Raw genomic sequence first — 13144 nt, forward strand, 5'->3', positions numbered from 1 at the left:
ACAACATTTAGTCTCTTGTCCTCAAGAGTTTTTTTTGTCCTTTTGTCTTTTATTTGTCTGTTAAACTTTGTTCAACTCTTCTACGCGACCTGATTTCCACTTCTATAATCACATTTCTCCGTGAAATGTATTTAATTACGTTAATTACAGGCTCTATTCTGAATGTCCATGTCCTTCTACTGAACCATAATTAACAGAGCTGAAGGCAGCTCGATGGAACTCAGTCTGAACTCACAGTTACATCCCTCTCGTCGCGGTCTCCCCCCCCCCCCCCCCCCCCCACAGTTTCAATCAAAGTAATCTATGTTGGATTAATCCAGTTGTGGATCCAATCAATTATCTAGATTCGTCCAATCACACAGTTTGATTTCTTTATTCATTGAAATCTACAATCCTGTAACCATCAGGTCATAATAATAGTAAGTTAATTCATCTACATTTTAAGAATGTATTATTTAACAGAATGACCACATGAACACACAGTGGGTGAGGATGGGCAGTGAAAAGACACAGTGGTGATTTTTGGTTTCACCGATCGAGGATGAGGACGGAGGATCGCTCCAGTTTCCTGTGGGGGGGGGGGGGGGAGATGGAGGAATGCCAACATTTTCCAGCGGTCGATTTGGGACACAAGCCCCCCCACCGCCTCCATCCACTGTATTCCCACCTCCCCTCCTCCTGCATGACCCTCCAGACTCGCCGGCGTGCATGGACACACACACACACACACACACACACACACACACACACACACACACACACACACGTATGTGCTGATGCATGTATGCATGAGTCCACACAGACGCAAACATGCAGGAAGTCAGAGGGCCGACTGGGCACGGAGGGCACTCAAACCCCTTGACTCAACAGATCCGGGAAAACTAAACCCACCCCCCAGGCTGACATACATGTACCACACACACACACACACACACACACACACACACACACACACACACACACACACACACAAGCCTAGTCCCCCCCCCCCCCCCCCGACTATCCAGCTGCCCATACCAAACCCCTCTAGTCAAGCCGAGCTGCCCTACAGAGAACTGTAATAGGAAAGACATAGACATGACCTCAATGTGTGTGTTCATGTGTGTGTTCATGTGTGTTCATGCTTTTCTTTGTCTCCAACGACAACAACAATTAGAACAACCCAGCTCTTTAGAAACACACAGTTGATTCCTGTTTCTACAGATTGACCTCAGAATAGGTTTTGAGTGTCAGCGTCCTGTGTGTGGATCAAGTGTAAAATCAATCCCCCTGTTTAATCTGGGTTATCTGTGATTATCTCCGATGCCTCCTGTCTAAATATTGACATACATTCATTTTTGAGCCTGTGCACATGCAGACTTGAACATGACTCTACTCACACACACATGCATATGAAAGGGATATGATGCAGATGAGGACAAAGCCGGTTATTTGGCCAGGAATTGTTTAGGGAATGTATTTTCTCTTTCATTTTGGATGTGGCCTTTGTTCAGACTCTGATCTCTACAGTGTCAAATGTCAGAGTTGGAAAATGATTCTCTTTGGCTGCTGCTGCCTTTCAGTGTTTTTCAGCAATATTTTTGAAAACCTTGAAATGTAACTTAGTAGATCTCTCTCCTCTCAGGCGATGTGGCTACAGCAAAGCAAAGCAGGACCCTGAGGAGGAGAAGATGCACTTCCACAACGGCCACAGTAAGTCCAGAAACCTCTCACCACACTGAGGGAAAGTAATTGTGTAAATTCAGTTGAAAAACTGTCTCACTAATGATTGAATACATCCTGCTGCAGTGTTTGTAACATTTCCAGGTAAAGTTGCTTTGTATGCGTCCAGCTCACTGTGGCTGCGAGTCTGACGACGTGCTGTAATATGTTAAATGAAATCTAAATGGTAATGACGCCGCTCATGTGCCTCTGCAGTTAAGTTCCCCGGGGTGCGCACCTACATTGACCCGCTCACCTACGAGGATCCCAACCAGGCGGTGCACGAGTTCACCCAGGAGATCGACGTCTCCTTCATCTCCATAGAGAGGATCATCGGAGCCGGTGAGTCGACTCGCCGTGCCTGCCTGTACGTGCACGCCCTACAGATCCGCTCATTCTTATTCCGAGTGCCGGGTTTTCGGGGAGCTGATTTGGAGAGAATAATACATCACAGAATACATTATTGTTCACTCTGAGCCCACTGAGGCGAACCTGTTCAATCAAACATGCCCAGGTAGAACTCCTCTAATGTTCTGTAACGGATTAAAATCATTCAATAGGTAAAGAAAACGCCCCTGAAAGGACGATAATAACCGTAATGAGCCGAGGCTAATTCTGTCACGTTGCATAGAAGTTAACCGTTTCCTCATTAGCTCTATTATAGAACCTCAAATTTCCTCCAACCTGCACAAATCTGTCAGATTCATAATTGCACGTGTTTGTAAAAGATGCCGGGCTACACACGTTTTAATTGGGCCAAACACTGTGCGCGACAATGACAGTTCACACGGCTATAAATGCTGTTTGCTCTCTTCTGACAAACATGTTGATTTGCAGCAGTTGCGCGACTCACAAGCTTCCTCGCGCTGCTGTGTGGAAACCAGCACTTCAGCCCACTGATCCCAGTATTTATACATAAAAGATGGTGGTGCAACATTTATCCTGACAGGCAGCAGAAATACATTTCACAAACTGAAGGTGTTGAATGCATTAAAAAGTTACCGTTTCTCATTAGAATGTCTTAGAACGACGTTTTCTTACAATATCAGAAATGTTCAAACCCAGAGAAATTAATCAATTTTATACAAGGACACAAGTATGAGTTTTCATGATGCCCTTCGCTGTGAAACACGAATAAAACTTTCATATATTACCTCATATTTGAGTGTGATTTGTGTCTGAGTCGCGTCAGGTAGATTGTAATCATCAATGGTGGTTAATACAACAACTCTCATGATCCCACGCTGCCTCACAAAGTCAATAAACTAGGTCTTTTGTAGAAGTTTCGATTGTAAGACCCCTAGTGGACAAAGTTATGCTTCCGAGTAAAAATAATCTCTTTAGCTGTGTGTCTTAAACTTTTCAGGGCAGTTATCATTTCAAAATGTCCATATCGGTTTGTTTTACCATTAGACCAGATATTTTGAGGTGTTGACTCCACTCTCATGCTGTTGTCTCTCCTCCTCAGGGGAGTTTGGGGAGGTGTGCAGCGGCCCACTGAGGCTGCCCGGCAAGAGGGAGATCCAGGTTGCCATCAAGACCTTGAAAGCCGGATACACGGAGCAGCAGAGGCGCGACTTCCTCTGGGAGGCGTCCATCATGGGCCAGTTCAACCATCCCAACATCATCCGGCTGGAGGGCGTCGTCACCAAAAGTGAGTCGTCGTCATCTGCTCCTCGATTTTGAGTTTCTGAGTCCCAGACACTCCCTATAGGGGTTTTTAACATGTGTCACTTACCAGATTAGCTACTCGTATGGAATATTCTTCCGTGACATGTTTTAGGAATCCAGAGCTTAACTTGTGCACTTGTCAGCCTCTTATTTCCTCCGTCTAAAAACTGTACCTTGTCAGGTTTGTCAGCCTCCATCCGACTCCGCCGTGCTCCATCCATCACCTCCCGATCTGCTTTGACAGCTGCAGCTGAGGTTTATCGAGCCCGATGCCGCGTTGACCTTTTTCTGACTCTCACGTGCAGTTGATTTCATTGTTTTAGTGCAACAGTAACAGGAAATCACATTTTTTATCCATTTCTCTGTTTAATTCGGCCATAAACAGCTGATACAGGCATGTCTGAGAAAAACAGCCGTACATCGACCTGGCTCATTATTCAAGATAACTGAATCCTCAAGCAGTGTTGTTTTATTTGTTTTTTTTATAGCCACGTAACTAACTCTGCCTATTAGGGTTGGTAATGAGAGGGAAATTAGTGCTGACATATGCTCGCTTCCCAGTTAATTAGGAACAACAGCCAAAAATATAGCAATCCAATACGACTGTGCTGCAGTAATCACGACATTTGAAGGTTATTGTGCTTGTTTGTGTTGATTGTATAGAAAATGGTTGTTATTGACTCGTGTGGCAGCGAGAGCTGATTCTCTATGAAGCATTCAAGTCAAGCAACAGGAAATATATTTTTCGTTCTCTGCTTTCTCACGATAAATACAAATTTCTTTGCTGTTGATGGATATTGATACTACTTTTGAAAACCACTTTTTTAATTAAACTAAACTTTAAATATAGCTATTTCTTAGTTAGATTAAGTTATGCAATGGCTATACATTTATTGACTCGCCACTTATTTTATTTACTTAATTGTTGTCATGTACTGTAGTTTTTGTAGTAAAGTGTGCTATTGTATTTTGCAGGCAAACCGGTGATGATTATCACAGAATACATGGAGAATGGATCTCTGGACACATTCCTTAAGGTAGGACATTCAAAAGTGTGATGAAGAATTATAAAGACGAGTATGGGGATTATTTGTATTTCTGCCGTCACTGTTTGCAACAAAAGATGAGGATTACTTTGAGCAAGTTGTTTTTGGCTAACACCAGCTGCCAGTAGCATCATCATCATCACTACCATCTGACATCAGATGCCTCGCCAAAGAGAAGCCGTTCTAGCCATCACATCACCGAGGTTAGCGTGATATATGAGTTCAGTCATTTAGAATGGCCCTCGATGGACGTTATAAAAAATGAAAATGACCCTTGATAGGAGAATAGGGTTCCGCCCACCCCTGGTTTAGACAATCTGGATTTTATCGAGTAAAGACGGTGGACTGTGAAGAAGAGGCCGGCTGGCAGACCTCCGAATAAACAGATCCTTTTCCAGAACACTTTACTCTGTTCACTGGTTACGATGGCATGATGCTCCTCTGGCACATGAGGATCCATCCTGTATGAAAACAGGGGGCAAACTGCTGCTGCAGATGGCAAATGGAGAGGGGAAAGCAAAATGGTTACGGCATAATTCAGAGAAGTTATGGAGATTTGGAAGAAAGTGAGAATCGTTCGGTGGCGTTTGGAGTTGGAGTTGTTCTTGAAAGTCGGATCAAAAAATGTGCACAGGACGTTCTCGTGGAATGGGAGGATGCTGTGAGACAAAGGGAGGAGGGAGTGGATACGCTCTATGGTCAAGTGGAAACTGCTGACATGACTGTCCTCTGTGCATCAGAGAGTAACCCTGGATGGCAAAGGAGGGGGGGGGGCACAGAAAACCCCGCAAAGCAATTACATGGATGGCTGGTGGACTGAGGCTGGTCTAAATGACACCGCCATGAGAAAACCAGGGGCTGGACCGCCTCCTGGATTAAGTGTCACAGCTCCGGACAATGCACCTCTAAGGCTCATATTCCACATCTTTGGCTTAACATCTCATTTCACATGTGTGTGGGATGTTCTGCTGCCGGTTGGAGAGGCGGTCGTGGTAATGACGTAAACCGCAGGTTGAAGCCATGAGGGGGAGAGAAGTGAGAGCAGCACACGTCCTCCTGTGGAGATGTGGGGAAAGGATAAGAAGGGAAGATGGTAGAGTTTACTCATGGATCAGATGGAGATGAGGCTTCAACTAACAGTGAGGGCTGCCAGTGGGAGGGAAGGAAGAGTGGAAGAGTTCCCAGCAGGAGGGAAAGGGACGTCACTGTAATTTACTGTTTTCATTAGCGTCTTACTAAGAGATGTGACTCTGAGATGATGGAGTCTTATGTTTTGGAATGATAGGTCTGCCTTGTGCAACATGTGATCAGCAAATTGAACATTAAACCTGCTCTGGACTCCAGAGGTTCTCCTGACTTAATCCAGAGGGGCTGTATGATACAAATGTCAGAGTGAGAGGACATTCTCCGGAGTTTCTCCTCTTAGCCCTTAACTCATGATTATGACAGAAAATATGTGTGTAGTAATTAAACCAAAATACTAAATTAAGTTAAAGAAAAGTTTTTTTTAAAACATGAATGGCATATAAATCCTCCGCCAATAAATACCAGTCTTCCAAATTTGCTAGATTGATGAATTGTTATCGGTGAAGACGTCAAACAGAGAAACTAAATCCTGGATCCGACCCCTGACCTGCATCCCACCAAACTTTAATTTAACCCTTTACCACATCCTCCACCAAGTTTCCTGTTAAGCAGCCTGTAGTTTTTGCAGAATCCTGCTAAATAACAAACACAAGTAGATGAAAACATAATCTCCTCGGTGAAGATAAAAACAGATCAAGGCACATCCACCAACATATCCTGTCACAAACCGTACACTACTTCCTGCTTTGGCATCGAACACTGTGTCCACTGACGGCTGGTCGGTCCGCCCTGTGACTTGAATCGAGTTTGGCAGCTTTTTCAAGGGACTTCCTCCTAATCTGCGTGAAATTGTGGCGGGAAGCCGCATTCTGTCCTTGGCAAAAGTACCTTTTTTTTCCTAACACCATTTTTTTTGCTTGGATTTTGAAAGAACTAATTATTAATATTGGGGAATGGAAATTTGAAGGTCCCACAAGAGAAAGCGAAGTCAGAGCTCGACGTGAATAATGAGAAAGTGGCTGTGATTTGCTTGAGGGAGAAACGGCTGCTCTGGAGTCAGCTGCAGCAGAGACGCTGGTTTTCATAAAACATGGTGCGACTCGGAGCAGCAATGAGCCCTGGGGAGGTTCACAGAGATATTTAATCTCAGCTCGGGTCCCCGCACAGACCAGAGGTTCAACTGACAAGGACAATGCAGGACGTGGATGCATGGAAGGACCCGAGGTAACGTTTTACAGGAGGGTGCACAGGTGATACCTGACAGGGAGAGCAATTAGATTTCAGGAAATGGTCGATCATTAGAGACAGATTACCTGAAAAATGATATTACCAGCAATTAGAAGTAAATGAGAATAAGCCGCAATAGTGTGCAAATACCCTCAGAATCCGCCGCTGACTGAGATAAAGTTGGGCGCTCCCGCAGGTTCAGGTAATTGGCTTTCTGGGCTATCAGTGGCCGTGTGGCTTTCATGCCATGGGGCAGCTTTTAAGTGGCCGTTAGCAGAATGCTCAGCGATTATTTCTCTCCTCCGCAGAGGTCACACGCACCTTTTCTCTTTTGCCTTTCTGTAATGTTCCTGCAAGCTGACCCAGTTTAGCATTAAACCGTACAGAGCAGGTGATGTGTGTGTGTGTGGGGTGGGGGGGCACACAGACAGTTTTTTAATGTCAAACCAAGTGGGGACTCCTTTTCCATAACGGAGCTGCTGCATACATTATACAGAATTATCATGCAGTGCAGACACTGAGGAGAAGCTCTGCAGTGACTGGATGCTGCAGACGGATGGATTATGTAATCCTTATTTGATTATGTGATATTGTTCCTCCTTTTGAGTCCCTTGCTGCCACCCCCCCCCCTCCCCACTGCTCCTGTTTAAAGTGTTTAAGATGTTGACATTTGACTCAGAATCTCTTTTTTTTCTTCTTCTACTTCCTGACATCAGAAAAATGACAGTCAGTTCACTGTGATCCAGTTGGTGGGGATGCTGCGCGGCATCGCGTCTGGCATGAGGTAAACAAGCCACCACCACGCAAACACACAATGTATAAAACTTAACACAACATCAGGGCCGTGTGTGATCCTCATCTCCTTTGTTGTCGGTGAACTCAGGTACCTGTCCGACATGGGCTACGTCCACCGGGACCTGGCAGCTCGTAACATCCTGGTGAACAGCAACCTCGTGTCTAAAGTGTCCGATTTCGGTTTGTCCCGAGTCCTGGAGGACGACCCGGAGGCTGCGTACACCACACGGGTAAGACCGCACAAGTGTGTGTGTGTCTCCTTATCTCCTTATTGTCATTTAATCTGCTTTTTATTTTAATTGAATTAGTCTGAAATGCATGTAACAGTTTATCAGCAAAGAGCACACAAGCCCAACAACCCTCTTATTAAACCACCATTTAAATTCACTGGATCCGAATTCTTATTTTGATATTTTTTACCATCAAGATCCATGAATTATTCTTTGAGAAGTCAAGGAAAATGTTGAAAAATGCTCAAAATGTTCTGCATCTGCACCAAAATGTATTGTTTTGTTCCTTTGGTCGTTATCTGCACCTCCACAAAATTGCATGGAAATCAGTTGAGCTGTTTTTGCATAATTCTGCTCACAAACACACAAAAGCAAAAAACAACAATAACATCTGTGGAGGTAGAAACGGAGAAAAGTAGATCCTCATGTGACCTCCATTTGTCCAATTGTCTTCCAATTATCTATAATTAATTAATCAAGTAATTCAGATTGTTGTGTTGTGTATCTAAAGGAATTTATATTGAATCCAGTGTGTCTCTCTGTGTGTGTGCAGCCATAGTGTTATTTAAAAGTTTGGATTAAGTGGAGAACTATTACACAACAGAGTCTTGCAGGAGCTAAACACACATACACACATACACAGACACACACACACACACACACACACACACACACACAGTGAGGACTGCAGCGGGTTTTTAAATTGAGCTGTGTGTCCCAGGCTGAGTGGCGTCCTGTCAACCGGAGACGGGCTGCTTCCTGCAGGAGGAGGTCCAATTAGTCCCCGGTTCAGTCTCTGCAACACTCAATTAGCAGCGAGTCTTGCTGCTTTAGCGCTAAACATCCTGCCACTCACCTCTCACTGCCTCGCTCCTCTCTCTCCTCTCTCTCCTCTCTCTCCTCTCTCTCCTTCTCCTGACAGAGCAGCCACCGAGAATAACGCAATTCACACCCCTCAAATAATCAGACCCTGAGATCTACCCTGCTGCTGCGTTCATCAATACAGCATCAAGCTTATTTCACCGCTCATCAGCCGCCAACACATTTTCTTCAGGAGCGCAGCAGTCGACCCGCGAACTTTTCTATCACCGCGATGAAAGCGCAATAATGACGATAGGAGGGGGGGGGGGGGGGGGGGGGGGGGGGGTGCAGAGGAGTCTCGGCGGCCCCCCCACAGACAGGACAGGAGATTGTAAAAGAAAATGAAATTGTGAATATCTACTAAATTGGTGTTCATTAGTGAAATTGTGGGTCGGACCACATGAGGCAGAAGTTTCTTAACTAAAGTCTGTTCTTGGTTTTCATTTTGAATGAGCGCAGCTGTGTTAAAACCCAGGAAACTCATTTTGAACCAGAAAGTAAACATATCAAAACCATTTCTAAGTATTTCATCCTTAATAGAGCTTCAGTACCAAGTTCTCTTCAAACCCACAGAGGTGCACGTACGGTTTAACTCATTTTCTTGCGTTTTTTTCTCACAGGGCGGCAAGATTCCTATTCGCTGGACGGCTCCCGAGGCCATCGCTTACAGGAAGTTCACCTCGGCCAGCGACGTGTGGAGCTACGGCGTGGTGATGTGGGAGGTGATGTCATACGGGGAGAGGCCGTACTGGGAGATGTCCAATCAAGATGTGAGTTTTCCTAATGAGATTTTTTCTGTAGGTTTACTCTCAATGATAGTGGAAGTCTATTTCTTCACCATTTGGCCGCGTACCAAGTAGGAAAAGTTAATTCAGTAGCTGCTCTGGAGCCTCATTCCTCATTAACTCTGTCGTGTTTGCGGTTTTCCGATGTTTTGATTTCCTTTTCCTCTGTCACTAATTAAAACGTTGTATCCTGTTTGTTTAATCTGTACAAAAACCAACATGTTTACAATGGCGGAGCCGTTTATGTGCCAGATTATTTCTTGGCTACAGCCAGTAAGTTCCAGGACTGGTTGCCTGGCACCTGCCCAGTAAGAGTCTGGCACATAAAACCTCCTTTAAACCCCTCCCCCTTTTTTTCTTTCTTTTTTTTCTATTGATTATATAAATGAGATTTAAAGTGTTAATTAGTGAGCCTCAGAGCTTCACCACCTCAGGACAGAGCCCGGCTGCTTGACTGTTTTCCTCAGTCCACGAAGCTGCTCCACCGACCACGAGCTTCATTTAGAAGCGACAGATGGAATCGATCTTCTCACCTCACATTCTGCCAGAACGCAAATAAGTTCGGTTCCCAAAACTCTTTGGTTGAAGGAGCTGGTAAACTTCATTTGAGCTGAGGAAGCAGCAGTTGGACTCGAGTGTGAGTTTCACAAGAATCAACTTCACACCTCAGTTGGAACAATGTTTGTTTTATGAGTTACCTCGAACAGCTTGTTAATATAGTTTATGATTAGATGCAGGTTTATTCTTGTTTCATGTTCACCAATTTATAGAGATTAAAAAAGTATCTTAATCTTAAGAGCATTAGATTTTGGGCTTGGCTTGAAGGTCAAAGGTCAACGTTAAGGGATGTTCACTTACACCTGGGAAATAATATATGTGGGTGGTTTCAAGGTCATGGTCAAATCTTGACTATGACACTGGGACAACTTCTGGTCAACCAGCAGTTGTAAAGCTCTTTGGATCAACCATGAACAGGAAGCAGATGTTAGTTTCCCAGTTACATCATCGTTCTTTTAATATTTAAAATAAGTGAAGTAGTGGATGAGTGGCTGTGAAGGGATCTATGAGCTGCAGCAACAACCAGGATGACCTACATGTGTCTGTTCTTCAGCGAGGAGACGAAGGAAAGTGAGTCAGAGAGGAGAGGAGAGGAGAGGAGAGGAGAGGGCCCCGTGCGGATCACAGGTCGTTTTGATGGAGAGATCTTGAGTTGCGTCACATGATCAGGATATGCGAGCGAGAGCGCCGCGTTCGATTCCGCCGCCACACACACACACACACATGTGCGCCCGCCCGCTTCCCACCCGCAGACACAGGCAGCAAACGCACGCACAGCCCTCCAGTGACCTCTTCAGACCCCTCCCTCCTCCTCTCGGTTATTAGGCCGTCTGTCTCGGAGAAGCCAAAAGAGACTGGGAGGAGAGGAGAGGAGGATGAGAGGAGGATGAGAGGAGAGGAGCAGACGTTTGATGTTTAATTGAAAGCGTTATGCTGGATTTTCTCTGATCTGCAGAAGAAAGTGCAGCCTCACTCTCTCTCTCTCTCTCTCTCTCTCTCTCTCTCTCTCTCTCTCTCTCTCTAAGCTCTCCCTCTCTCCGTCTGTTTGCCATTTCTCTCCCTTTTCCTTCCGTCTCTCGTCCACCTCCTCTTTCTGTCTCCCACCTCGGCCGCTCGTTCCCCCCCCCCCCCCCCCCTGATCTTTCCTCCCTGACACTCGGCCGTGCGAAGCTCTTCTCCCGCTCGGCGATGATTCCACGTGCACTCTTCCCTCTTCGGAGCGTGCACGTGTGGAGCGTCTGCCGCGTCTGTCTCTTGTGTGAATTTGACTCAAGTAAAGACTGTCGTGAACTCAACAAATCAATTCCCCGAAGTGTCTCGCGGTGGCAGAACTGGGCTGAAAACTCCAGCCTGCTCTCCCACTGCAGGGTCCAAGAAGAAGAGCCGGGATTTATTTATTATTCATCGAACTCCATTCCCCCATCGAAGGCTGTGATTCAGCGTCTTGCATCTTGTTAGTTGCAGAAGTGATTATCCGGGCTATGCAGCATATCAGATAAATAACGCTCTTGTGATGAGTTACTTTGCCGGGTCTCTGCAGGGGTTTAGTTTTTTACTCACTAACTTCACTGAGGTTTTGAGTTTGGGGTCAGATACAGAGCAGGAGCAACTCTGGAGGATTTCAGAATTCAACTTCTCTCGCTCTGGATGATTCGAACTGGAAGTGAGATCGTTTTTCTGTCACAGTTCTGTTGTGGAAAAGTTACTTCACGTTCAGGAGTCAAAACAGGTCGTGTCCTCTCACCTTGGCACTTTGGCCGATTCATGCCTCAGATACTCAGGTTATATCGAGCTGTGCAGGTGAAAAGCAGAAGGTTACTCACAAAGCTGCTGTTTCCTGGTCTGAGATCAGTTTCTGCTCTGCAGCCTGATCACAGACTCTATCAGCGAGCTATGGAGATGTTGAGCCTCTGCCCCCAGGCCAGGATTAACAGGGTGATATGCTCCTATATCTCTGTATGATCTTGGTGGGTGATGATGTAGATCTTGTTTGAAGCCTTGATGACTGGATGGGATAATAGCTGGAGGTTTGGTGTTGTGTTTCAGTCTGTGTGGCAGGAGATTAACTGTGGATCGGTTTGACACTCGACAAAGAAGAAGAACAAAACCATACGACATCATGTCACCATTTCCTGGTTTCACTTTCACTCTGGTTTCCCATTTTGCCCAGTGAAACTCTCGTCCTAACTGAGTGACAGTCATTTTTTAGGTCCTCCAGACTCTCCTGGAGTATCTGCTCATGTTTTTTTTACAAAAAAACAACTTCCCTCTTGTCTGTTTGCAGGTAATAAAAGCAATAGAGGAGAGCTATAGGTTGCCAGGTCCTATGGACTGCCCCGAGGCTCTGTACCACCTAATGATGGACTGCTGGCAGCGAGACCGCAGCAGCCGGCCCAAGTTCGACGAGATCGTCTGTCTACTGGACAAACTCATCCGCAACCCCAGCTCATTAAAGAAGCTGGTCAACTCGTCGCACAGGTGGGAGCTCACACCAACAACATGTGGCATCAGGCCTCAGGGCCGAAACTGATGGTTTTATATTCAAGAAATCTCAAAACACGGCAAAACACAAAGACTGATAAGAAAACACGTCAACTTCACAGCCACCGTAGAATATCCCCATTTTTGTTTGTTTGTTTGTTTGTGTGTGTGTGTGTGTGTGTGTGTGTGTGTGTGTGTGTGTGTGTGTGTGTGTGTGTGTGTGTGTGTGTGTGTGTGTGTGTGTGTGTGTGTGTGTGTGTGTGTGTGTGTGTGTGTGTGTGTGTGTGTGTGTGTGTGTGTGGACATTAAACTTTCAGGGATGAATTTGTTTTCCTTACTAACTGAATTAACTGCAGCTCTGCAAGCTAATGGACTCGTCATATTAAATATTGTCGTCACAGAATTATTGTGCAGCTGTATAATTAAATCAGAATGTACATAGTCCCTCACACGAAGAGCAGAAGTGTCTGGATTTTCTGAAAGCCACAAATTAATGTGAATTATACTCGACGTCCTTTGAACCTTCAGTTAGTATTTTCCCACTATGGATATGCATCAGTGCATAATGGAATGAAAATGCTCTGAGTGCTGAAGACATTCAGTCAGACGCTCTCAAAACCTTTTCAGAAATAACGTGAGATATTTAGATTTTTCCACACACACAGGAGCAGGCTTAATAAATTAAAGCCATATCTAACAGTCC

General features: G+C 45.2%; 1 protein-coding gene across 2 annotated transcripts in view; it reads left to right on the forward strand.

Annotated features, from left to right (window-relative positions):
- Positions 1–13144, forward strand: part of LOC128425292 (ephrin type-A receptor 5) — a 46501-nt gene that overhangs the window by 31181 nt on the left and 2176 nt on the right. For both annotated transcript variants that reach the window (XM_053411841.1, XM_053411840.1), the window contains 8 exons: positions 1625–1692; positions 1918–2043; positions 3170–3355; positions 4348–4409; positions 7448–7515; positions 7615–7756; positions 9238–9387; positions 12245–12438. In XM_053411841.1, the coding sequence (XP_053267816.1) occupies positions 1625–1692; positions 1918–2043; positions 3170–3355; positions 4348–4409; positions 7448–7515; positions 7615–7756; positions 9238–9387; positions 12245–12438 (996 nt within the window). The remainder of the gene's footprint in view (positions 1–1624; positions 1693–1917; positions 2044–3169; positions 3356–4347; positions 4410–7447; positions 7516–7614; positions 7757–9237; positions 9388–12244; positions 12439–13144) is intronic.

This window comes from Pleuronectes platessa, chromosome 19 (assembly GCF_947347685.1).
Source record: "Pleuronectes platessa chromosome 19, fPlePla1.1, whole genome shotgun sequence".
In the NCBI taxonomy this organism is placed as follows: domain Eukaryota; kingdom Metazoa; phylum Chordata; class Actinopteri; order Pleuronectiformes; family Pleuronectidae; genus Pleuronectes; species Pleuronectes platessa.